The 27,780-nt window shown below is 46.4% G+C and overlaps 1 protein-coding gene across 13 annotated transcripts in view; it reads right to left on the bottom strand.

Moving 5' to 3' along the window:
• The window catches only part of TCF4 (transcription factor 4), a 176,772-nt gene that overhangs the window by 71,932 nt on the left and 77,060 nt on the right, over positions 1–27,780 (bottom strand). For all 13 annotated transcript variants that reach the window (XR_014619249.1, XM_084304351.1, XM_084304348.1 and 10 more), the window contains one exon: positions 14,924–14,988. Coding sequence is in view for 12 of the 13 variants with exons in the window: in XM_084304351.1 (XP_084160477.1) it covers positions 14,924–14,988 (65 nt within the window). In the remaining variant the exon portion in view is untranslated. The remainder of the gene's footprint in view (positions 1–14,923; positions 14,989–27,780) is intronic.

The following is a 27,780-nucleotide window of genomic DNA, read 5'->3' as shown; positions in this document are numbered from 1 at the left end:
GACAGATGGTCCCCGCTCCGCACGGGAAAACGCATGGATCGAAAAGCAAGCCCCTTTCGCAATAAACTTCCCATGGACAGGAAGAATTCGGGCACTTCGGCCAAGAAGAAGAGCCCGGCCACTTCCCTGCTGTTCCAGCAGCCCTCGCATTAAAGGCCGTGCACCCTTGAAGACCAAAACCTTTTTGCTTTCCCCGTTCTGCGATCAAATTACATTTTCCTCCAGAAAAAAAAGAGCTCAAGCCGAGATGGATGCAGTCACCCTCAGTGCTGGAGCCCCACGGCACAATTTGGGGTGCTCCCACCAAACACCAGCCCAAGGGAGCGTGGCCCAGGCCATTCCCCCGCCGGCAACCCGCGCCTCCACCACCTCGCTTGGCCTTCTCCACACCCAGTGCACCCCAAGCAACCTAAATTTGACGAAATCACATTAATTCATGCCGAAACAGAGGAACGGGAGGTCTTTTTTTTCTCTTCTTTTTTTTTTTCAACACGCCCGATTTCGAACTGCAACCGCTCTGTTTGCTTCTTCCTCTCGCAAGCTCGCAGGATGCCGCAGTGCATCTCCTCAGCCAGGTCGCGGCTCCTTCTCCATGCCCTCCCCTCGCTTTATGAATTTTCACTTAAGTCAAGTTAACTAAGTCATGCCGCATAGACATCTGAATCATTCCTTGGTTACTTCCTTCTGTGATTTCAATCCTCTGCTTTTAATCAAATTAGGAAACTAAATTTCCACTTATCATGTGACTATCAGGGCATCTGTTCGTAATCTGTCCAATTCCTACAAATACTCCTTTCTTTGGCTTTTGGAAATTTGGCAGCTCTCTGAAAAATCTTCTGTGTGTCGTTTACGTCCAGTAGTCCTCTCTAATGCCAAGTGTAAATTGCAAAGCATTGATGGCAAACACAGAGCAACAATTTCCTCGGGTTCCACCGAGGATGTTTTCGAGCTCAGGTACTGTTTTCCTTTTTGCTCAACCAAGCGTAATTCTTCAAAGTATTTACAGAAAAATTTGGGCTTGGAGGGAACAAAGGAGCTTCTCGCAGCGAGATTTTATTTCTCACCGAGTTCTGGTTTTTGGGGAAGGCTCACGAGCACGGAGCAGGAGAGATTTTCCTCTGGTTGTTTTCTTTGCTCCATCTTGACGGCAAATAACCTTTTTGGCTCGTTCCTTCTGCCTTCCAGGGCAGCACCTTCAGACGGCTGCGTGCGGTGCTCAGCACTTTGCTTTCGACTCTGACCTTTGCCTCGAAAAAAACGCTTGCAGGTATCATCAACTCATTTTTCATGTTCAACCAGCCCTCGTGCATTAATGTCATCAGGAGCAGTTCTCTATTTTTTTTTTTTATTATTATTTTATTTTTTTCACTCTCTCTTCATCTGCATAATTTAAAATCGCTCTTTAGGCTTAAAGCTTTCTGGAGAAATTTTTCCCAATTTTTTTTTTTTTTTTTTGGGGGGGGGGGGGGTTGAATGTAACAGCAGCACAACAGAAGGAACTTCTCAAGTTTGTTCGGTGGTTCCAGCAGCATATTTCCAATTTCTTCTCCGCTCCTTCTCCTCATCTCTTCCAGGTGAGCAGGAGAAAAAAAAAAAAAAAAAAAAAATATATATATATATTTGTAACTTTTGAGCTCGTTTTCCCCACATTTACTCTCGTATGTTTGCTTCTTCCCCTGCCTTTATTCACCATTATGCACGATGACTCAGATGATTACACCGCCGCTTGATTATCACGAAAGGTTAGCTACTCGTCTGCATTAACGATCCCGGCTTTCGCATTTGCAGTGAATGATTTCGCCATCAACGGCACAGTTCTCAGGGTTTTTTCTAAAGCTTCAGGAGAATGAAAATATTTCGTTTCCTAGCGGTCGGGGAACCGTGGATAAAAAGCGATTCAACTGAACAAGTGCGAGGCACAAAAAAAATCAAGGGAAGAAGGGACTTCCTCCTAACTAAGGAGTTTTTTAAATGCAGCCTTTGCTCTATTTGTGATTTTTTTATTTTTTTTTGCTGTGCAGCTTCTGCTGGAAGTGCTTGGAGTTGGAGATAGCTCCTTTGCCACAGCCCAAACGGCGATGCCAGCGGGTTCCCAAAACCAGCCTTACAACAGCCACGTTTAAGGGGCTGCCCCGTGCCACCTCTGGGGATGATCCCAAAAGCGCCCAGCGCGTGAGGGTGGCAGGGGAAAACGGGATGAAAGAGGCAAGTGGAGACTTTGGTCCAAGTCCATGGGCAGTGGTTCGTGGTTGGAGAGTCCTCGTGCTGCTGGCTGTGCCCAGAGGGGACGGGATGATGCAGTTGGTGACTCCCCGGTGCTGCAGGTGGCCGAGGTGCCAGGGCTGTCCCCGTGCCACACGGGACCAAAGCCCACGTCCTCACCTGCAGATGTGCTCCCCGAGCAGAGAAACGCTTCTGGAAACAGCAGCGTGCCTGAAAGGAGCTGGATGTGGCTGAGAGCATGAAGAACGGGGCCCTGCACAAGCGCCCGTGCCCGAGAAGATCCAGCCCAGAACAATCTGCCACCAAACACCGCGGAAATCCAGAGTGGATCTCCAGAGATCTCCCAGAGACGGATAGGAGACAGGGAGGATTAATGACACGCAGAAGCCAACGCTGTGAGGAGAAGGACATTTTTACACCGGTTTTTCCCTGAGAAAAAATCCCGAAGGCTCGCTGGCAGGAATTCCTTCGCCGGGCTCTGCTTTTTTTCAGTTCAAGTAAGCACTTCAACATGATTCAGTGAGGGTGTCCTACCGCTGCTCGCTTCAAAATGGCTCTCGCTGGCAACTTATGAGAAACCCTAAAAAAAGCCCCGTTAACCTAACAAGTCAATTATCATCACTCTTCCCCGTGTAAGCGTTCGACTACAAAGGGCTTACAACAAAAATCCTGGCTCAGGTTGTCTCAGGCAGGGTAAAATACCCTGACACGCCTCAGTCTTGAAAAGGTGTCTGGTGGCTGAATTCCCATTTTTAATGATATAATTATTGTTTTCCCTTTGAATGGGAGAACACAGAGAAAAAGGCTTACAGAAGTTCAAATGCATGGGAAACGGCCTTTTGCTGAAATTATGCTAGTAATATTTTTAACCAAAGAAAAGTTGCCGTACAGACATCTAAGAGACCGAAGAAACTTCCTGTCCAAAAAAAAAAAAATAACAAAACCCATGCTAAATACTTCAAGCGCCTCGGAGGATGTGTGTGTGAGTGCGTGGTTTTGTTTTTTATTTTCAGACTTATTACTATTCATCAGCCTGAAAGATAAACAACGCCCTCCCCCTTTTTTTTAGGGCAGAAGCAAGGTTTTGTAGGAAAAAAGAAAAAGCTGTCCGCAGACTAAAAGCTTTTATTTAAAGCTCCTCAAACGATCCTGCATGTCAGACACAGGACCTAGGACCCGTAGGGGCTTGGGAGGGATGTTTCCATCCCCACGTTCACATCAAGAAGCCTGAGCTTGCTTGGGGCGAGGCGCAGGGAAGTGAAACCTCAAGCACACGTTGGAAAGGAAGCTGGGGGGAAGAAGTGGGCTTGGGACCCAACGGTACATGACAAGCTGGAAATAAATCACATTCGTGGCATCGCCGTCAGCCCATGCACGCCACGGGGAGGGCAGGGGTGGCCGGGTCCCCCCAGCCTCCTCTCGGTGCTGTAACATCACTTTTTTGTTTTTCTATATCCATGCAAACACACATAAAGCCAACCAACGGCACGAATGTGGAGCTTAAACTACAGGAACTTTCCTTTATCCTCGCTTTCAAATTTCCCTCTGCTCCTCAGGGTCTTTTTTCACGTAGCTAAGACATTTGCTGCCTGATGGAAACTGATCCCCCCGCACATGATGTATAACTGTGGCTGAACAAAACGTGAAGGCTTCTTCACTTCAAGTACAGTCTGCAAAGCTCAGGTCACCTTGTGCTGAAGACAGGACCAAAAAAATATAAATAAATTAGAATTGCCCTGCGACAACAACAAAATTGGCAAATTCAGCTGCTCTGAGGAACGGGCAGGAAGAAAAAGCACCTTTTTGTGCTGACACAGGTGAAAGGATAGCAAGCTGGCGTTTGGGTGAGTCAGAGCAGAGTGTGCCACCCGGCCAGCTCTCCATGCTGCCCTGCAGCTAGCTCAGAAAATGCACTTTCAAGTGAAAATGCAGTTTTGCCTACTTAGGTGCCTCCAAGGGGGCATCTGGGGCAGCTAGGGGAGAGCAGACCTGCTCCGTGTCCTGCTTGCTATCACACGGCTGCATTTCCTCCCTCCTTTCTGCGTGGAAGAGGTGCTGAGGATCTTCTCTGTTGTGGAGGCAGCATTTTGGTTGCCTACGCTGCAGAGAGAGGCTTTGCTCCTGCTCTGCAATACTGCTGCTTTTGGGGAAGCCAGCACGAGCCATCCACTTAAGCAAGTGCCTGTATGGCCTGGTATTGATGCCCATAGTCAGCAAAGGACTGCCTGTGGACATGTCCCCACCTGGGTTTTCTCTTATTTCTTTACAAAGTCCGACTCCCACCATCAGTACAAGGTTTAGTAACGCTTTCCTAGCCAAAAAGATGCAGAAAAGAGCTGGCGTGGAGCAGGGCTGGCAGCACCCCTCCCGGCTGCCATTAGGGACAAACGTCACAAAATGTGGACTCGGTTTATTTGCAAGACGTTGTTTACAAATAAATCAAAGCCACTAAGCTAAGCTCCTTGGCAGAAAGGAAACACCAGGCCAAACAGAAGCACTGCAGAGAGAGCAACGTTTCACAGACACTGCTTTCTTCTCGCCTGCACCTAGCGCCCCGTGGAGATGCACGACGTGCCTTGCAGCACGGAACCGATAAAGGAAGGCAGCAGAAAAGAAAGCAAAGAGCCAGCAGAAGTTACACGACAAACGTGAATCCCACCAACTTCAGAATGAGATTCGAGAAACTGGAAAACTAAAGGACACTGGCACAGCATCGTTGCTGCCCTACCCAGTGGCAAGAATATGTGAGGAAGAAGCCTCGCTTGTCCTCGCTGGGCTACTTCAAAACATGCATCAAAGGCGATTTCCTTTTGTACACTTGCAATCCTGAAATTGTCTGTGCTGTTCCACATGCGTATGACCACATGAAGTCCATCGTATGATATCAGGATGTGCCCATAAATCGCACGAGCAGTAGAAATTTCCATGCGTGTTGCGCCGTGGTCGCACCATGGATGAAGGACACTCCTCTGGTGCTGTTGGAAGAGCACGAATTGAAAGCGTCCTTTCTCACAAGTCTTCCAAAGCTGGGCTACAAATGAGTCATTTTATAAAGCCTGCCAAAGATTGGTCATCACAGAATAAAACTTGAAAAAACGATTAAGAGGAAATATATATTTTAAAGAAAATGGTAAGGACTCATGGAAAATTCTCACTGTTCAACACCAAAGCCTTCCAAAAAGGGGAGCAATGAACCAAGACATGACTACTGGGTAGTGTTTGGGACAACAGGGACTGGAAGGGCACTAGGTGAAGGCAGAGGAGCTCTGCTCCCAACAAGACATGGGACAAGATGCAGGTGACTCTCCGGGACGATGCAAGATAGCCTCATCTAAGGCCATAAAGCAAGGGGGATTTTCTGGCTGATTTTCTCTGTAGATGAGTATAATGTGTTGTGCAGTTAATTGGCATTTTTTTTGCATTGCATTAAAGAATAACAATCTCTGTCTAGAAACTGTATTTGTCACAGAACCTTGTTATCCACTGTCTATGTTGTAAAGGTAATCCTGTATATTACAGTGGGATGTAAAAAACCAACAGAGGAATACCCAAGTGAGTTATATTTTCAGTGATTCCGTTGGTTTTTATTTGACTTTATATGCATTTTCCCCAGATACTTTTGAAAGGCAAGGAAATATCCATAATTCTACCTCTCGTATAGCTTATACCTTTACTCTTAAAAAAAAATAATAATCTCCTGACAGTCAAGCAGGATCCATTTTCAAAGAAGGAAAACAGTTAAAAAATAAAATGGAAAGACCTATAAACATGCAGACAGATGGCTATATTCTGTCATTAACTTCAAAACAAAATAAAAATATTAACTTCTCCATTGTTGCTAAACATACTGCAGCAAGACTTGAATGCCTGGCAGACATGCACCTCATCTGCTGCGAAGGCATAAAGACATACCTGGCTTCTGGGGTATTATTATTTATTATTTGTTAAGCACCAACAATGTGTTCGGCACTTTTCAAAGCCAGAGGGGGGGAAAATCTACTTTAAAAATGCTGCTCCTGAGGTAAATAAGACCGAGGACATGAGAGAGCAGGAGGACGGTATGAGGGAAGCCCATGCGGCCACGCGTCCGGCCTAACAATAACAGGTCTGAAATAAGAAGAATTTGGAAAATATCCAGCCTGTAGAGCTGGCAAGTGTGGAAATAGCAGAGTTTTGCACTGTTTGACTGGAGGAGAGGCCAAGGGAGGTATTTTAAGTTTACCTGCAAGGAGTGTGGCCTGGTCAGCAGTGGGCACGTTGGTGGGTGGGCAGGCGCGGGCCCATGGCTCTCCTCCGAGCTCGGCTGATCCTCCACAAACACCAGCACGTGGCTGGCACTAACCACCTCCTACTGATACCTTCAACCACCTCTTACTGATACCTTCAAGAGCCAAAAACTGAACTTTAGAAAAATGCCAAGTTTTTGGCGGGCTGTCCCAGAGCCCACACGCACTGTCCTGCTGACCTGCAGGCACCAGTGTCCCACAGGATTGAGAAAGCGAGAAAAAAATCCCACTCCCTCACACAAAAAGTTTGATCGTTTGTGTAATCTATCAAGCAATGTCCATTTTAGAGGTGTGACGGGGCTCAAGACCCACTCCTCCACCTGTGAGGAGCACGTCCAGCCCCTCACACAAAGCCTCCTCCTCCTCTCTCTGTGCTCACACCAGCCACAGACTGCAGCAAAACACAAGACAGTTACAGGGGAAAAAAAAAAAAAAAAAAAAAAGGCTGTGAAAGGGGAACAACGAAAATCAAGCAAAACAGGAAAGGGGAAGCGAGAAAGACACACCACAAGGCCTTGCTAAGTCGTTGGTCGATGGCCCCCAGCCTACAGATGGCCTAAGTCGGGCACGGCTGCGCTGAAATAGGGGTTTCTGCTCCCGGGGGGTGATTCAGTGAACCCAATACCGGGAATTGCTCGCAGGCTCTGACCACCCCTCTGCCTCACATCTCTGAATGGCCCCATAAGGCCCAGGAAAGGCCTTTAGGTAATCGGGGGGGGGGGCCCCAAGGGTCATAGGCAACACAGGTGGGACTTGGAGCCCGAATCCCATTTACCTGGGATGCCCCGCACTGTGTTGCCCTGGGCAGTTTGTCATTCAGTCCTTTCTCTTTCTGAGAATTACTTTAATAGTGAATTAAAACAAGCTAGAGAAGCACCTTCAGATGTGAGAAGACAAAGAATTTCCTAAAGAAGTGAGGAACGCTCCATGACAACTCCAAAGTCGTTTGATGGTGCTTGTGTGTCTGAGGTATCAGCGGGTTTTCTTTTTTTAGGCAGGATGAGAGCACAACTTAGTCATTGTTTTTAATTATTCCATACATAAATAGCTGCTAGGATTCATATCCTCATCCATTCCCTGAAATCTCTACTTGTCAGAAGAAATTGCTCCTATTTTTTAAGCCAAGAAGCAAAGGAATAAATCACACAACAAAAGAAGCCCGGCCAGAGCATCATCTCCTGTAGGAAAACCACCTTTAAGGTCACTGCTGGTGAAGGCTGGCACCAGACACCGAGGGGCAACTGCAGTGCTGAAACATGGTCTTTCAAGGGGGATGTGAACATATTTCTTTTTTTTTCCTCCAGTTATTACCAAGGAGGAAGTTAAAGAGCTTTCTGTGAAAATCAGGTGGTGAGAGTTTACTGGAAAGCTCTTAAAAATATACAGATCATGGGCTTGTGTTTATCTGGACCTTCCCGAGGAGTATGCAGTGAAACAGGTGAAAAAAATTCTAGAGCCAATGCAGCAAGAAATGTCTGCTGTCTGAATTTATGGCACCGGTTTGTTAAAACACCGATTTTTCGGTGTTTACACGTACCGGACTGTTTACTGACTAATTTGAATGACTTAAAATATAAATATCAGCCCATGCAAAGCGTAAGCAAAAGAGATGCACTAGGTTTCGAAACTCGGGGAGATCTGGACAACTTGCAGATTGTCTGAATTGCAACGAGAAACGCTGCAAAGAAGTTTGCAAAACGAGAGGAATTTTATTCCTTATAAATGTGAATTAATAGCTCTCTTAGAAAGTACAGATCCCGACCAAAATTTGTGTAGCATACATTTTGAAAACAGTGTTTATTTTAATAATCAGCCTTCTGCGTCTATCCGTGCCTGTGAAAGATCTCGTTTCTCCATCTTGAGCTGTTCTGTATGTGAAGTTCCTGTCTGCAGCCGCATGGTAATTAAGTGTGATTAAAGATGCTATTCATTCCCCTGCAAAGCAGCAGGTAACCACATGTCAGAAGGGGGTGGTGGAAGCGCGGAGTAACTTCTGGGCAGTAAAAAGGCTATTGGCAATGGTCTGTTGGAAATGAGCAATGCGACAGCGCGCAGCGAATGCTACAGAAACGGCCACGTGGGCTTGTGGCAACGACAAGAGGTCGACGCGTTCCTCAGCGTTACAGACCCCAAGAAAAGAAGATTTAAAATCGCCTCTATTGCACAGGGAGCTGCCAAGAGCCTGGCCACGCGTGCTGTTTGTGTGCATGCACACACGAGCTCCTTGTCTCGCCGTGCTTCCTGAAAATGGCCAGGTAGAGCTGGAGTTTAACGCCTCGCAGGCCAGTAACCCAAAGGACACAACTGGAAAGAGGGGAAATTCCACGTAAACACCAGCAAACGTGTTTTTACTGGGATGGGGGGTGATACACGAGACCCACCTGGGCATGGATGGGTTGGTTTTTTTGTTGGTGGGGGTGGTTTTTCAGGCTCTATGCATTTAGATCAGCAAAAGTCGCCAAGCCATACCTTATATGCCAAGGCCACCACCCTCGGCTGTCACCCTTGGACACGCCAGGGCACTCACCACTCAACTCCGAGCCCTGCAAATTGCCAGAATTGGTCAAAGCAGGCCGCCTTTTTGCTGGAGGTCCTCCATCAAGCCCTGACCAGACCTGAACCAGCACCGTGCAGCGTGGCGGGGTCACAGCTCGCTGTGGTACCACCGCGGGCGAGCATCACTCCCCTTTTTATCGCCTTGACGATAGCACAGAAAGTCAGAGTGCAGTGACTGCAAAGGCAAACCCAGCTCCTATTAGCACTCAACCACAACATAAACCTATTATTGCACATTACAAATAGCAGTGCTATTCTGTTGCCAGGTTATAAGCTCCAGAAAGGTGCCCTTGGAATGCTCACTTCCAACAAAATAGCCCTCAGCTTAACATTTGATCCAAAGGGCTAAGAGAAAAGCACTTCCTTTTACCACTAAATTGCAGTGTTGGGTTTTAGCATTTCTTCAATTATGATATGGACAATGAAACCGTGTCTTTCTGGATGCATGAGGAATTCTGCTAAATGAGCCATTCAGACATCTGAACTTAAGTCTGTTCCTTTAATACATTTGATTAACATGGAAATTTTATCTCTTATGTCATTATTTTAGTGCTGTAACATCCAAAACATTAGTCCACAGCGTGCCCACGATCACAGGAGGATAGTTTATGGGCGCTAGAACTAATTTCTGGAGCAGAAGCAATGATTCCACCTCCCACAGCAAGATGCTGGAGCACAAACGATGACAAGAGGTGAACCTTCTCCAGCTATAAATCACCACAGAAGTTAGCAGGAGAAGCGCTGCTTCCCAGCCCCACTGATCACAGACCTCACGGTAGCCAGGATGTTAGCTGGTATCAAAGTATCAAAGGCTGTGCTTACAGTAGAGCATAATTTAATTTTTTTTTTTTAATTTTTATTTATCGCATCCCTACGCAGCTGTGGCTGGTAAGCACATTTTGCCCAGCCAAGAGGTCGGAGACTCCAAATATTTAACAGCAAATAAACAAAGCACCGTCGGGTTTATTAAGGGTACTGGCGCTTCACATCTCATCACAAAAACGGATTAGCAATAGACTTGTAGGACCCGCATTCCTTGGTACATTAGGTATCTTCTATCATCTTAGGATAGCTTTTGTGTGTGTTTTTCTAGGGATGGAGGAATTGTTACAGGCAGAGGAATCTCGCCATCAAACCGCGAGGAAATCTCGTTATTTGACTAAGCAAAAAACTGCTAAGTGATTTGTAACAGAAGAATCAAATGAACTCGCTGCGTCTCCAGAGGTCTGCAATATGATCTGCAGAAAAGGTAGCTTGCCAATTTAATTGCGGTAGGAGTTATTTAATTTTTTTTTTATACAGGTATAGTTTTCAATAAAACTACATATGCCTATAACACTGCAATGGCAGATGTGTCTCGATTATTAGAGGTGGGCTCTAGGGAATACATACAATGGATCTTGAAATCCGTAAGCAGCTGTTGGGAAGGGAGGGGTGGAACATTGCAACACACACACATGTTCCTTAAGTGCAGTAATGTTTTGTTATTTTACTGCAGGTGTATTACAGAGATGAAATTTAATAACTTATTGTATACAATCCCAATAAAACCGCAGAGATTCTTTGCCCTGCCGGTCCTGAACAAAGTACAAATGAGAAGCAGCTCCGAGCGCAGCGGCGCTGTGTGCTGACACACGCACAACCCCTGCTCACACCTTCCCTGGCTGCAGCCAGAGAGCTGCCTTTTTTTTTTTTACTGTTTACTAGGAAAATGTGGTCAGGCCATAAAAAAAAAAAAAGGAAAAAAAAAAAAAAAAAAAGGAAAGCAAAACCCCAAAAACAAAACCCCAAAGCGCTCTGCAAGATAGTGAAGAATGTGCTACCAGAGTGATTTTTCCAGCAGTTATTCTGCAGTGGCTTCAGTCGGAAGCCTGATTTCAGAATATGCATTAGGCTCAATCTCGTGCTGAATGAAGCACTGAAGAAGGGCCTTTTAAAAGTACATGGCAGATAAAAAGATAATCCCTTTTCTTTTTCTTTTTTTTTTTTTCCTCCCCTCCTTTCTCTCTTTGCTTGGACTCCTCTTCACATAATTAGAGATGTTGCAACAATTCAATAATTCGCAGCAGAAAAAGGAAGTCCCAGGACTTGGGGAAGAAAAAAAAAAAAAAGAAAATGGGCAATCGCTATTTCTGGCCATTCCCTCCTCAGCACGAGAACGCCATTATGCAAGGATTTACACACTTCGTGGGCACACAGGCACGGGCAGCTGGGCTGAATTAATCCACACGCACTTGCCACAGAAGCTGCCTCGGTCTTTCATCCCCATTATGCTCATTTTCGAGTTTTCCAGCAATATTTCCATTGCCCCCGTACAAAATCCCTGTCTAAGGTGTGTTATAAACACCCCCTGCTCTGCTCAGCGAGCCTCGAGCGCTCAAAAATTAAAACCCAAGGCTTGTGCCAGGGACTCCTCTCAGGCTCGCCAAGTCCCGTGGAGTTTGGACACGCTGGGATCCCCCTCACCCATGATGTGTGACCCTTTTTTCCCTGCCACCATGCTCCAGAGAGATGGGGGAGCAAGGGAAGGAAGGATGGAGAGGAGAGAGGAGCCCGGGCACACAGCAAGGAGGTCAGGAGGGAGCCTGTGGCCTTCCCTTTGGCAGCCCTTCCCTGTGCCACGGTGCCTTGAGTCAAGCTGAAGTCCGGCAGATATGATCTCATTTGGGATTTATTACGTTTTGGGAGCAGGTATTTAAAAACAAACCCAAAAAAAAAGAGCAAAAACTGGCGGAGCTTGTGTAACTCGACTCGCGTTACCTTAACGCTTCGTTCCTGACCCAGCTTTGGAGATGGGATGGCTCCAGCCAGCCTCGGAGTATTTCTGCAACACCGAGTAAACCAGCACAGCCAAAAGCAACACCGAGGCTCGCTTTCCTAATAGTAAAAACAAGTCATCCCAGGACTTGGGGGTTCTGCTTGAAGTTAAAGCACCTCATGCCAAACGTCCTTCACTCGGCACTTGCCAAAAAGGCGTAATCCAAATCGGCCAGGAACTCTTAATTTATTCCCCCAGACAATCTCATGCGTTGCCTTGGAAATCTACGGTGGATGCTTTCTGGCCACCGAGCTCACTTTACAGGTCTCTTTATTCAGAGCTTTTGGGAATTAACCATTGCCCAGCAAAGCACGGTGGCCCTGGATTATTCAAAGTCGGTCCCATCGCCTATTAACCGATGAGTGGATCCTCGCTACACTGAGCAGCACACGCTACCAATAGTCTAGCAATGATATTCTAGATATCCAGACCCTCTGGCAGAAAGATAAATCAACGTTTCACAAACGCTCTTTTATCTTTAAATCGTGCTATTTAAGTAACGTTTTTATCTATCATTTGGGAAGCCGAAGCGCGGAACCAGGATAAAGTTAGATGGATAAAGTAGGAGCGCGTTGTTAAATGCCACTGCCTTGCTAATGCCCCCCAAACCAGCCCAATAAGGAAAAAAAATGGATCTGTGGGGAGATGGTGAGTAGCGCAGAATTAAGACAACACACAAAATCCTGACTTGACTGAATGAAATGAGGTTTTTGTCATTAACTTGAATGAAGCCAGTATTTCAAAAGTGCCTTGACAACAACTTGGGTACATGTTTCTTCGCTGCCTTCTCTCTAATGGAATTAAATGGTTCCCAAGATGAGCTTGCCTCCATTCCCACTGTAATCAGTGTCGTATTTACTACAGTTTTCCGTGAGAGCAGAATTGGGCCCTGGGCTCGGGAATAAAACCCATCCTGGAGTAAATGGCTCGCCGCGTGCCCGACCTCTTCTCCTTGGTGTGAGCAGAGCACGGGGAGGAAACCTCAGCTCGCCGCTGCCGTCTGCACCAAGAGGGCTTGGTGTTTTTTTTCGTACCAGAAGATTAATAGGTAGCAAGTTCAATATCGTTAGGTATTTAGTTTTCCTTAATTGTTCCAGGAACTCATCTACAGAGAGCAATGCATCACATCTGGAGGTAGCAATTTACCTTTCAGAAATCAACAAAATCTGCACGCTCCTCCTGGGTCTCGGAAAAGGGAGCGCACGCGACTCCTCCCGCTGCACAGGGCCCTCTGAAAACTCCAAGTTTCCGGGTATTCTTAATTTTCTGTATCATCACCATTGATATTTTCCTTGGAATTGACCAAATATCCTCTTCCTCAGCATCTCCTGTCTAGGTTAGCTCATCTTTCTCAGCACACACAAAAGCACGTCCCGGAAATCTCGCAGTAGACTTTGCGGTTTTGAAATTTTCTTCCCAGCCTGAAGGTTCAGGCTTGTTAATAATTTGGTGGATCCTGATAGTTCTGCAGCCTGGAGAACAGACAACAGATGGTCCAGCCTTGGCATTCAGCATTATTCCTTCTGTACCTTTCAGGAATTCAAGAGGTTCTTATTTTTAGAAATAGCTCCTCTCCTTCACGGCTGGCCATTGGTCATCTGCTTCATCCCCTTCTCCGTTACACTTCAACAAAGCGGATGCATGGGCAGAAAGAAAATTCCCCGGGTTGGAAATTCTGTTATTCGTGTTACTTTTGCAATATTTACCTAATATTCTTCAATTTTTCACGAGTGAAACCCCCAAAAAAAGGAGAGAGGGTAGGCGGGGCAGTAAGTTTTCTCCATCAGCTGACCCTACAGGACTGCAGAGCACTCTGTGGACACCACGAGGCAATTTGCTTACTGGAATCGGCGAGGTTTCGGTTCGAACGCCTGGACAAGGCATCCTGAACTCATCTCTGACTTATTTGGGGTATTACAAGCCCTTTCCAATACAGGAAGGTTGAAAGAAAACCGAGAGACGGCGAAGAAAAGGTGCATTTTGAGGTGAAATCTGAAAGTCATGTGTGGACAGACCCCGGGTGCCACGCGAGCGCTGGGGGCAGCAGCACGTCCTGCCAGCTCCTAGCCTTGTTTTCAAAACACAAAAACCAACTGCATCCCCATATTCCTATTTTTTTTTTTTCTCTCCTGGCATATTTGAACAGCGGAAAGCTCTGAATATTAAGGAGGCCATTAAACTCTTTCAATACTTTCCCAAAAGTCAGAAGCTGCCGCGCTCAGAAAAAAAAAAAAAAAAAAAAAAAAAAAGGAAGCCTGGCACTCTTCGTGAGCAAAATGAATTTAAACACATGATTAATATTGCTACCGAAATTAAAAAGAAAGTGTCTTTTAAAAAAATCAATTGTCTCGAAACAAAGCACAGACTTGAGGCTATTGATAGTATTTTTAGACTCAGACTTTCTCTGGAGACTTAAAAGTATGCAAATGCAAAGTGCACAGAGGCACACACACACATGCTATACCTTTGTATTACATTGGCATTTTATTATTTAATTAAACTACTCTTATTTTTCTAGCTCACGCATGCTTCCCTTGAGACGGCTTTGCTGTTAGCCTGCTGGCCTTGACTTCCAGCCAAAAACAATTCCGAAACAAAAAGGGACAACAAATCATATTTTCACAGACATTTTTATCCCTCAATACAACCTTGTTTTCACACAACATCATACAGATTCGAGGAAAACTATAATTTATTGCGGTAGCCATCCAAAGCTGGGGGCCGCCACCAGCTCTGCGGTGCCTTTCCTGGAGTTGCGCTGCTGGGAAGGAGCCGCCGCGCCGAAAACACTGCAGCATTGTTACGGGGGGGGGGACAAGAATCAATAGTTTGCAGCAGCGTGGACCAGGGCAGTGTTAGGTCAGCCTCCAGGAACCGTATCCTGGCCAGCACGGCTCGGGCAGGAGCTTTAAAGGAGGCAGACAGAGCCCGCGCTCGCAGCCCTCGCCGTGCCCGTCTCCGGGATGCCCAACTTGCAGCCACGAGCCTCGTTTCGCGGAGCATTTATCGCAACCTCGCTGCTCAGCAGCCTTCCACTTACCTGGTGGCAACCCTGTAAATTCGAGTCTCTTCCATACGACGAGTACGAGCCCCTTTCTGTTTTACCTGTTAATAAAAGAGAAGACAAATAGGTGTGTAACGGATCCAAACAGCCAGCCTCGGCGGCTCTGAGTGTTTTCCACCACGCTCCCCACGTTTCCCACTGCTGTTTACTTATGTAAAATAGGCCCTGCTGGCTGCGTAATGCACGCAGGCAGCAGAAAGGGATTCAGGTTTTCTCCAGCTGAGGATGGCAACGTGCAAGAAACTTCCTAACCCCCGCGGCACCGCTCCACGCACCTCCAGAAACCGGGACGTGGAGAGCCCCCGCTCTGCCCCATGCCGAGTGCTGCCCCTTTTCTCCCCGGGGGACACCCGCACAGCCCCTCCATCAATCCCTGGGACGGGGAAATTCCTTCCCAGCACCTGGCAGCCGGACACCGGGCTGGAAATTTGCCATCCCCTGCCCAAGTTGCGGCCGCCCCAGCGGCGCGGGGACTTGAACGGGGGCCCAGCGGCTGCCGAGACGCTCTGCCAGCCCCGAGCAGCCCTTCCCACTCTCTCCTTTTTTATTTTTTCCCCCCCAGGAAGGCTTTAAAACGCGTCCCTGCCGGCCTGGCGTGCAGCAGCGGTAGGGTTACGGCGTGTTTGCAAAGGAAAATCAAGGGTCTTTCAGGTGGGAACGGCCAGGCTTGAGCAAAGCCGAGGAGGGAAGAGGTGGTTTCTGCAGAGCATTAAGTCACGGCTGAGTAGCGCTACACCACGTGCTAGTGAGACAAAGAGCAGTCAAGAGGGCTGATACAAAACATATTGACACTAAAAGACCACCCTTATGGTGAGGATAATCCCGGCGGGGGGAGGCATCATCTCACACAACACCCAAGAAGGCAGCAAAAAAATTCACTCCTGACATCCAAGTTGGTCCCGTCGGCTGGAGCACCAGGAGTGCCCCAGGACGGGATGCTCCCTCCGACCCCAGTGCCACCCCGTGCCCTAATGAACCCACACCCCAAGACACAGCCCCGACAGCACCGTGTCACCCGCTGGACGTCTCCAGGAAGCCTTGGATGGTCCCAGAAGCAATTCCAGGGGCATGGGGACGCGGGGCTAGCGGCACACGCGTGCCCAGGGCTGGCAGCGCCGCTGCTGGGACTTCCCAGCGCCGGCCCCATTTCCCGCAGAGCCCACGGGGAGGCAGACTGACAGACAAAGGACGGGAGAGCTCACGTCAGATCCCAAATCACCCAGCACACCTAGGTGGCCGAGCACACCTCCTCGCTAGCCACACCAGGCACTCGGCTGGGGCCGGCCACGAGGCTGGCTCAGAGGCTGGGAACAAACCCCTGCCGTTCCCCTATAATAATCCAAGCCCGGAGCTTCCTTTTGTTGCTTGGCCGCCCCTCTTTTTGTTCCTGCTTTTGTCGCTCGCCACCTAAACCCCTCGCTTAAACACGGGGGGGACCCCCGCGCTTTATTTGCGGTTCGGGAGATGTTTTGCACCCGTGCTAACTTCTGACAGCGCTGGGATCTGGCCGCGGGGGGATGACGGATCACCCCCTCGGCTTCCAAGCGCTCCGCAGAGATCATTCAAGCTGGAAACGGCAACGAAATTGGGATCGGGAGCCCGATGCCGGGGCCTGCCGGCACAACGAGAGGGCAGGGGGCGAAGCGGCAGCCCCACGAGGCGAGGGGCAGGGGCGCACGCGGCCCCGCCGGGGGCTCCTCGCGCTCCTCGCGCCGCTGCCCGGCTGCCGGCAGCCCCCGTTCCCTATCGGATCAGCCACAGGCGAGCCTGGGCTTAATTTCAGTTGTTAAAAAATATTTATCCCGATACAAAAATAAACCCGCTGCAAATTACAAGTTGTCAGGGTTAAAATCTACTTCTATTTGTGTGGGGGAGGATAAGAGAACAGCATAGACATGAATCATTCTCAGTAATTTGAGTGTTTCCATGACATCAATGGGCACTCGTCCAGGACTCTGTCGAAGTCTGTGAGGTACCAAAGCGGCACAGCAGCCAGCAGGAGATTGACTTTTTTTTTTTTTTTCTTTTTTTTTTTTTTTTTTTTTTAAGGATTATGCTCCTTGTAAAGATTTCATCTCTAGCATCCACTTTTACCACCAAGCAGATAGCTTTGGAGATCACGGGCGAGCACAATTTCATCCGGCGGGTGTAAGCCTTTAACTTTATTGCCTTTCCTTGGTGGTGTTGTTCCCGCGTGCAGCCGGGGATCTGCCTGCTCTATTAAGAATAAATAACCCCAAATTCACGAAAAAGTCAAGAAAACCGTTCCAAAGAGCCACACACACACACACACACACGGATTTTCACTGTAATTATGAAATTATCATACTTTTCGTAGCAACACTTCATTTCGGGAAGGATGGGGGGGTGGGGGGGGGAGGAATATCTTTTGTATAAACTGTCCATTTCAAATTAGCTACAGTCTTGATGTTGATTTTCTGCTTCAAATTCACTGGCACATTTGTTTCAGATAATAAAATTTGCGGGAGCGCTGATAATATGCGAGAGGAGGCTCTTTAAGCAACTATTTGTGCTCTGCAGATACAAAAGCGTCTCCTGAATTTCTCCCTTTCCTGTACATTATGCATCGTTTTCAGGCGCTCGAGCACCGCAGCCTGCGCTGCGCCTTTCCCGAGAGCTAAAAGATTCCCTCTCCCCCTTCCCTTCCCTTTCCTTTCCTTTTTTTTTTTTTTTAATGTTTTAAAAAAGAGAGAGCGTCTACGGCGATGTAGACACCCGACGCATTCACTGCGGAATTTTCGAGACAACCCCTCTAGTACTAGAATGCGGCAGCCGCTGCGGATATTTTTTGGCACAAAGACAATGGTGGCAGTGCCAAGCCCCATGGCTAAAACTACTCAAAAGAGGCATAAGGGTAGCATTAATCGTTCGAGTCTTTTACTGCATGGAGTACCGCTGTCCATATTTTAAAACCGAAAAGTACCCCTCCGTCATATTTTGTCGTGAGCCAGGAAAGGAGAAGGGGGAAGGAAAAAAAAAAAAAGAAAGAAAGAAAGAAAGAAAGAAAAAAAAAAAAAGGAGCTTGAAATACAGACGAATAACGAATCCAGGCAGACGTCTGATGAATTTTTTTCTACCTAGAGGACCAAATGCTGAAACGTGCCGTTTGTTAGCAGCACTCCACGCGTGCGACAAACCCCGTAGCCTTCCGTGGCTTTCTGGTCTGACAATTGAATCGGGAGCTTCATGGGAGAAGTTGACCTACAAAGGGTGGTTAATCACTTCCAAGTGCACGCTTATCCTTTAGGTGATGCCGAAAAGGCATTTTGGTTGCCATCCGAGGTAGCAACTTCGGGGGCGTAAATATCTCTCTATAAAATCTATCTATTGAATTAATTGCCACCGTGCATGCCAATCACGGGAGAGACAAAGAACTCCATGCAGCTCCTGGTTCCTGACAAACACACCGAGTCTCACGGCCGTGCTCCCTCAATACCTCAAGAAACGAGCCCTGCTTATCCTCACTCAGCTGAACCCACCGCTTCCGAAATATTCCGCTCGCATTTTTAACTGCGAAAAATAAAAAAAAAATAAAAAATAAAATAAAAGCAGCCCAGGATTGCCAATCAATCGATAAAGAAGCCGCTCGCCTTTCCATGGTGCGCTTTGAAAAATTAATCGAATTAAGTAGAAAATTCAAGCAACTTCCCAAGCACAAATGCCAGTCATCCGATTCCCCTGCCCTGGGAGATAGGGCACCTTGTCTTTTTTTGGGTAGGCAGAATGAGAGGCATGAGGCAACTCTTTCCATCTGCAGAGAAAAAGGAAGTGAAGCTATTTCTATAAACGACTTGAATTCAATGTTTACATTGATTCCGTCTTTGACATCTTTTTTTTTAGAGATGAGTTCAACCAGAATATTCTAATTCAGGTTCCTGATGCCCCACATTTGGGCTTTGGTTCTTGGTTAGATTGAAGAATGAAAACCTGTCTGGGAAAAAAAAATAAAAAAGCATTAAAGATTGAAATTTGAATGGCTCCGAATTGGCCGGAGCAGGGCTTAATTGCATTATTATGACGATCGGGGATCAGTTGACTTCAGCCTCGATCTCCAGCTCTCTCCTACGCTTGTTCAAAGTTGGTTGCTCAAGGCTGGAAGGGCTCGAGCTCTGCGGAGAGGAGGGCAGGACTCCTCTCCGCGCCCACGCGTGTGCACGAAGACCACCTCTGCTCTCTGCGTTTGCCACAGGGACTGGCTCTGCACAGCAGCTTTTGTCTCTGAGAGCCAGATTAGCAGGACTCTTGGCTTTTTTTTTTTCTTTTTCTTTTTAATTTTTGCCTCCGAGATTTGAAATCCAGAAAAAACGAAGCGTATAGAAACCAAGTTAAAATTTCTACTGCATTATAAATTATCCTAGTAAAAAAAAATAAAATAATAATAATTAAAAAAAAAAAGAAAAAAGAAAAAAAAAAAACTCTTTATGAGCTCTATTCTACATTATATAGCCACACACACCTACGAGCAGCTCCCTCTCAGGGAAATAAATACACGCACCCTGTGCCCTCCAGGAATATTCTCCTGGGCTTTGCAATCTTTTGACCTTGACAAAAAAAAAACCAACCCTATCCCTCCCACGTTATCTTTTGAGGAGCCAGCAGGTAATTTCTTTATTATTTTTTTTTTTCCAGAACTTCTGTGTACTCTGTTCTTTAAAAGAAAAAAAAAAAGATATGTAAATTAAATAGTAAAGAATGCTTTTAGTATTAAATGAGGGTTTTTTTTGGACTCGGTTTCGGGCAAGCGGGGCTGAGCAGTAAGTGCTGGAGCTGGGGGTACGGGCGCAATCTCTCCTCTGCCAACATTTACACAGCAGAGAGTTACTTAGCTCGGCTCAGTTAGTAACTCGGGCTTGACCTAGGTTATGTACACATATTTCTCCAACAGTAATGCGCTTCCTGGTATGGGATATACAGTCAAAATATCCTATTTATTTCAGCGAGGTTCTGAACAGCATATTTTACATCACAAAGCATCTCACCCGATGGTAATGGAAGTATCATGTTAATGAGCTATTTCTGCTTTGTGCTCCATGTGAAGTACAGACAATAAGAAAGGAATCTAATAGATTTTAAACAAAGTTTGGGCAAGACCGGGCGCGATATAGCCCAAATGCCACAGCAACCCATCCGGGGAAGCTCCATAAATTAGAGACAAAGCTAAGGGAAGGTATTAATCCCAATAATTTTAATGGCATCACACCCCAAAACGTAGCACAATGCCAGGAGAAAGAGATCTGCTTGACATGAAAGAGGATTTTTCCACTTACACGGATGTGCAGTAAACAGTAATGGTTTTTAAAGAGACGTTACGATGCCAGAGCAAGTGCTGTTACAAAAGGAGATTTCTTTCTCTTTTTTTAAACAATACCATCAAAACGCAAAGGAAATTAAATCCTAAGACCTGTACTAAAATAACGCTACGGATCTGATTTGAACAAGCGAAGGAACGGAAGGGGAGCCCGGGCAGAAGTGGTGCTTCATCTCCGACTGCCCCCGCTGCCCTAGTGCTCCTGCTTAAATGGGCAGGGTTAATTCCCAAACACCCCTAGGGCCAAACTCCTTCCTCTACGTGTGCCCGGACATATCGCTTATTATATTCACAGCGATCATGGCTGGCTTGAATGAAGCACTCAGGCTTGGCATCACGGCCCCGCGCACGTCGCCGCACTCCCCGCGAGCTCTGCGCCCCAGGACGGGGCAGCCCTGACCCCTCCACGCTCCCCTCTCTGCATATTCAGTCAGGAGAGCAATTTATTTTTATTTTTTTTGTCGCTGATCTTGGTTCATGAAACGTTGGCCCCCAATCAAAAGACTGAGGCAAATTGCTCCGTCTATTTCTGTAAGCTCCCAAATAATAGCATCTATTACCGGGCAGTACGCGATGTCGCTGTTTGCGTGCTTTTAAAACAAAATAGCTGCGGCAAAACTACATTTGAAATGATAAGAATGTGAAGACAGAATATTGAAGATCACATTCAGCCAGATATACGTAAAATAGTCCCTTAGTCCTTGTCTAGAGCCACCAAAATCAGTGCAAAGATTATCGCGCTGTCCTCCAAGAGGTAACGCTTGACACAGGTGCCGATTTGCCTTCACGATACGGCTGCATTACAGGGACCAACTGGCATCTAACCCGGCAATACAAGCACATCACACGCTCTGCAACAGGTTTTCAGCACCTTGAAATTAAGGAGAGGGCACGAAGGTATTGCCATGTCAGAGCCATCGGTGCAATTGGGCAACTGATGGATGATATGGCACCGTGGGCAAGGAACGTCGCCGTCTTTCACAGCAAGTGCACGCACTAATTGAGACCAGAATAATAAACATTCGTATTTAAAGTTGGTATTTTAATAAAACAATGTTTATTTCAATGTTGTCTGAAGACATATTTAATGAGTGAAGGAAACCTTAGAGAGTCCTCCCCATCGTGGCCACCGTTTGGGTCCCACAAAGACTGGTCTCATCCTAATCGTCACAGTTCGCAGTGAAGGACTGGGCACCAAACCCAAAAGCCGTGGAGCAGAGGGACATCCATGGGAAGGGATCCTTCATTTCGCATCGTGAAGATGCATCTGACTTCGTAAACACCCCTCAGCCTCCCTTCCTTTTCATATGTGCACGGAATTTAAGTTTAGAGGAAATGATTATGATCATCTAAGCCTGAACACCTGTATCATTCTGGAAAGAATGGGCAAATTGATTTTGTAGAGAAACAAAAACTCTAAGAAAACCTACTCGCCGTGATTCACCCTTCTCATTCTCGGAGCATGCAACAGTCACAAGATGGGCAGGGGCATTACACAACCAAAAAAACCCCAAAGCATTATACAGCACTGAAGAACCAGAGTAATAACGAGGGGCAGCATTTTCATAAAGACGTGAGACAAATAAAAACACGTTGCAATAAGGCTCCAGACCTGAAAGCAATATCTAAGAATTGAATGGAAAGCGCTGGATATTGTTTTATCCTAAGTGAGCCTCCCAGAGCTATTTCAAATTGAAATATACCGCGGGGCGATCCCTCATCATTTGTTCAGGGACCGGTTCAGGAGATCCTTATCGGGTATCTGGAAACCTGGGTTTTCACTCAAGCATGAAACCAGAATCGCTTTAAAACAAGTTAGATAAGGATCTGAGGCCATGAAAGACACAGAATTGAAAGAGGACAATAAACCTTCCCACAGCCAAGTCTGGGCTCTAAATCTTCCCTCTGTAAACCACCCCCTATCTAGTAGCGTTTATTAAAAGGCTACTAAAACAAACCATGTTGGACAAGAGCAAGGATAAAGAGATCAAAAGCCTTATCTTCCAGGCTGGGGGTCAAACCTGCACCTCCCCACCACGATTAACAAAGACCCTGCCCGTCAGGCGGCCGCGGCCCTCCCCGTGCCGGGGACTCGGCCCCGCAGCATCCTCTGCGAGCCCCAGAGGAGGGCACAAATGACAACCACGAGCAGGTCCTGGCCCATTTCAAAGGTCTGATCACCAAGATGAACGGCGACTTGCTAACGTAGATGTCTCTGAACCAGTTATCTCCCTTTTCTCCCCCGTTTTCCCAAGCTCTCCGCAACTACGGGCAGCAGTACCCGAGCCCGTGATTGCCCACTAGACTATTAAATACTCAGTCACACATCCCCACTGAGCTGTTATTTATTGGTAATATTGTTCGGCGCAGGAAATTTAAGGGAAAAAAAAACAGCATTATTTTTTTTTCTAGAATTTTGATGGTTTAAAACCAATTTGGATGGGGTAATTCGGGCTGGGTATGCAGGGGAAACAAACTACGAGCTATTAGTCTATGGCAAAACGCTATGTGGGATATATGTGTATGGAATGAATGGGAATGAATGTGGTAAATATATTGCAGCGTATGAAATACCCACCGGTCTCCAGTCGGTAATATCCAGCAGAGGGCATGCATACCCTAATAAGATTGTTACACTTGAGACCTAACGTTTCCTCATCGTTTCAGGGAAAATTTGGGGCTGAGAATACAGGCAAACTCATAGCAGCAGTACAAATACTCTCCGGCAGAGCCAGAGCTAAAATGATAAAGCTGTCTCATGCAAACTAATCCAGAAAGGGTGATTCCTATGCTGAAAAAAAATCCCTTGAGAGAGGGATTTCCCCCCACTCCTGGGTGATGATTTAGCTTCAAATTTTCCACTCCTAGAGGCGAAAACAATAACATTAATGTGAAAAAAAATTGTTCCTCAATGCAAACGTCTCAAGTGAAAGGAGTGCTATACGGAACAGCAAAATTCAGATTTACTAATATTTTGTTTTCTATAGGTGAAACACTGGCTGCACTATCGCTAAATAAAACCGAGCATCTTAGGTTAGATTTTTACCCTAAACTCTTTAATTACTCCACAGAATCAGACAGCAATGTTACCTACGCTTCCAATGTGATTTATTCCACTGAATTCAAGTAAATTAAAAAAAAAAAAAAATCCAAAATTTGTCATTTGTCATGCTTGTTTCGGAAACCGCTTGGTTAAGTTTGCATTATAGACAACTTTGTAGTGTCTGCTCCTGCTCCAGATTCCTCCCGTGGAAGCACTGCACGCGCGGCTCCTGAACCCGGTCCCTTCTCCCGGCGGTGGCCAAACCCCGTGTCCAGGTGGGTCCAAGGGGACGAACGTCCTTTTTCTGCCGCAGGACCACATTTGGGTAATTAACTGCTACTGGGCCAGCCGCAGCAACGATCGCTTCCAACCTTAACCTCTGCTTTACAGCCCAGAGAGTAATGGCTCTTCGGGTTCCTTATCGGACAATATATATTTTTTTTTAAGTTTCGGTAGCCTTGGGAGATGAACTTAATTTACAAGGTCTACAAGGCAGGCGGCTTAGGTTACATGTAGGTCACAATAAATAATACTCATCCCTTGGCCATCGCGAGCTGCGCCGCCGCTGCCTAAGTTGAAATGACAAGCCTTTATTATTCCTAAGCACTCGATTCTGAAACATTTGCACAATCTGTTAAGTCCAGACAAATTTAAATGGTTCTGACATGCAGCCTGCTAGGGTCAGTGACAGGGATAATGCCTCTTTACGTGGGTAAAATTTTGTGGCATATAGGTCACTCTCTTAAGGGGAATCAACTGTGTGTCTCTTCTTTGCATTTCCACCACAATCCTTCATCCTGCAGCCTGGAGCTGAGAGTGAAATGCAAGAAAGGAGCCGAACGCTCAAAGCAAAAATCTGCTTCCAGGACAATCCATTATATCTGACAAGTTAAATGTTCCATGGTAGACCATATGGCATCAGAGCAGGGCCGACGATGGAAGAGGGAAACTCAGCAAATGCATCACAATTAAGGAGTTTGACTATAGACTTTACTTTGATTTACTTTATTTTTTATTAAATTTCAGATATCGTAGCCTTTCAATTTTCGTAGAGCCATTCCAGAGCCTCTACCTTGTCCACCAAAATAGCTGTACGCGAACAGGTGGTTCACCAAAATTATTTCCTCTGAAATCTTATGGTCTTCGTTATTTTAAATAACTCCTGAGTAAGCCGGTTTTTATTCTTGGTACATTTGCTAAGTGCAGGACATTTCTATTATTAACCAGTGTAAATGTTATTAGTAGCTTGTTGAAGACCCAAGAAAAATTAAATAAGACAAAAAGATGAAAACCCATGCCTCCAAAGCCTTGGCGATGGGTTCTCGATGGAAACGTCACCCCACAGAACAACTCAGACACCTGAGAGTGGGCGTGAGCAGACAGCAGTCATCCTACTGCAAACCACCACATTTCCGTGTTCGTCACCAGATTGGCCCTTATTTGTCAGGAGAATTCCTACATAGGCAGGATAACAGCACCGATGACCTAAAAGATCGTTTCCATCTTTGAGGTCCATGACTTTACGATCTACGGGGCAGAATGGTAGAACCCTACACACCCTACACGTGTTGGGCACAACCCAACATCATGGCCATGCTTGCTCCATGAACACCGGTAGCCAGACCCACTTCGGAGCGATTACCAGGTACGAGCCCACAGCTGCCATCGCCCTTTTTTATCCCATTTTGATTACCAAACCATATTCATGGATCAAACCATGATGTGGCACAAGACACTCACCGCCCATAATTACCCACGTTGGAGGAGACAAATTTCTGAGCTCTTTGGAAGGAGCAGATGTACCAAACCTACACACCAGTGGACTGGGAGCCGTGCGTTCCCATGAACTGGGAATATTTGCCTTGCCACACCTTTGGATCTTCACTGCCATAAATAACAAAGGGACCGCTTAGAAGAAAAGCAATGCAAAGTCCTCCGCAAAACTTTGCAAAGTCCTTGCAAAGAATCTCTTCTGCACAAGATGACAGCAAAACTTCTATGAACTTGTCATAATCCCGTTCCAATATCATGCAGGTCTGCTACGGTTCAGAAATAAAATATGCAGAAATAACTGCGCAACCATTTTTGGGCAATGCCCTGGGGTCACGGTGCAAAAATAAAGGAGGTGACCTAGAGCTACGTCCTTATTTAGGCATTGAACTAAAGCCTCGTAGCCAGGGGTATTGTAAATCCCAGCCAGTGTCACTGGTGGTAGTGGAAGCTGCTGGTGCATGAAAAACCAAAACAAACCACGGACTTGGAATTGGGAACCTAATTTTAAGCATTTATTTTTGGAATCCTTTTTTTTTTTTTTTTTTTTTTTATTTTGACCTTATAAATGCTGAGCCAGCTTTGCTACCAGTAAGGGCCCGTCCTGCCCAGTGCTGGGACCAGCACACACTTCCCAAACACCCAACACAGCAGCAGGTTTCAGATGTGCAAAGCCAACGGGTTATTGATGGGACTCGGAAGCTCCCATTGGGAGCATCTCTGTAGGAACCCAACGTTCTCGGTAGCTAAACGGCGATAGGATCATCTCTGAAGATCAAATACAGAGCTATTCACATGTACTTATTTCCTGAATTTAAGTTCAACTGCATTCCTGTTTTCAGATTTCAAGAAGTTGGGACTAAAACAGTCCTTAACGGGAATTCTGGTGGTCACTTAACTGAAGCAGTCACTAATGAACTGGTAAAGCACCAGTTTCAGTGGGAAGAAGAACGTAATCCTTCAAAATATATTAGCATTTTATATTCCTTACGCAAAAATATTTTTAGATTACTTTAAATGTCTTACTGGTAACTCTGTGCTTTTGGGAAACCGCTATTGTTCTTGCTACCGGGAACAAATATTTAAGCAGAAAAATTGTAAAGATTTCCAAAATGTTTACAGCCTTTTTTTCACAGATCAAGCAGTGACCGTTTTGAACTCGATAGCTCGGGACTGCCCTGGCCAGAAACACGACGTGAAGGGAAGATGGGAGCCCTGGCGTGCCGGCAGAACAAAGACCATTACCAAAACCACTGCTGAAAGAGAGGCAGCTCCACGGCTCTGGTGCTGTAGTTCTTCCTGCTGATCTCAAATTTATTATTGATTTAGCATTTCGTACTGCAGGCGCTGAAACAAAGCCCCCTATGATTATAAATGCATGCTTTTGCGGCACGTGCTTTCATTTTCAAAAAGGGGACTTTTTTTGCCCCCCCTCTCCCTCGGAAGATCCTGCATATTAAAAGGACGTCAACTTCTCAAAAAGTCACACATCGTTCAGAATGTGTTTTTACGATTTAAGGTTACTGTCAGAGGCGACAGGGAGGGATCGCGGGGGCTGTCGGGCTCCCAGGGGCTGGCGTATGTGGGTTTCTGAACTATTTATTGGGACTATTTATTTCACGTAGAGAACGGCCCTTGACCACGCTCCTGGTACTAGCGAATCATGAGACTCCCACCATCGAGAGGCCGAAGGTTTCAAGTTGATGCTTTCCATCAATTTGAAATCAATTTCCATATTTTTTACGGGCTGCTCACCTAAATACGAACAAACTCAACGCTCCACGATGGTACAACCCGTAATATCAAAGGATCCCCAAATGGGTTGGGTTGGAAGGGCCCTTCCATCTTGAGTTCTCTCCGGCTATCAGCAGCAATAGGGATAAACACACAAATGAAGCAAAGGTAGGCAGAAAGAGAAATATGGCTAAATTCACCAGCAAACGAGGCAGATATCTGAGTTTTCCAGATTCTACCATTAAACCCAGAGCAACATTGTTATTACTGATGAAATCCTCACATGGTAAAAGCAACACCTGATCCAAGGAGATTTTAAATACAATCGCCAGTGCTCCACTCCTACTTTTCATTACCAACCCTGAAATTTTGGCCTGGATTTATTATCCCTAAATTTATTTCCAATACGTTTTCAAGCAGGCTGTTTCCTAAGCCATTCATGAAATGGAATAAAAACTTCAGCAAAGCATTTACTTTCCCTTCATCATGAACTCTGGGAAGGGTAAAGAGAAGAACGAAACGTTTGAAAGAAGGGAACGCAAAGTTTAAAATAAATACTGGAACTATTCATTATTTCCTTATCAAGAAGTTAAGTCTATCTGCTACAAAACTTGACGCATCTATGAATAAGTTCAACTACGAGCCTAGCGTGCTGTTAATGCCCCAAATTCCCCACGAGGGAATTCCCACGCGAGTGTCACGAGGCAAGAATAGAGAAGATACCCAGCGGAGAGAAGACACCAAGGCCAAAACACTCGCGGGCTCCTGCTGATGGTGCCGGCGTTGCGGATGGCTCCATGTCCCACCTCCAACGGGACCAATCTCTTGCCGCAGCCACCTCGCAGGGAGCCGAGTCCACGTTTTGCAGGGTTGGGATACCGGGAAAGGCTCGGGATAGCAGGGAAGCTAAAGCCCTAAACTCTGCCATCGAGCAGCTCGGCTCCGAGCATCTCAGCA

This window comes from Netta rufina, assembly GCF_964035555.1.
Source record: "Netta rufina genome assembly, chromosome: W".
Taxonomy (NCBI): Eukaryota; Metazoa; Chordata; class Aves; order Anseriformes; family Anatidae; genus Netta; species Netta rufina.
Note: the sequence above shows the minus strand (reverse complement) of the source record. Positions and strands in the feature narration are given on the sequence as shown.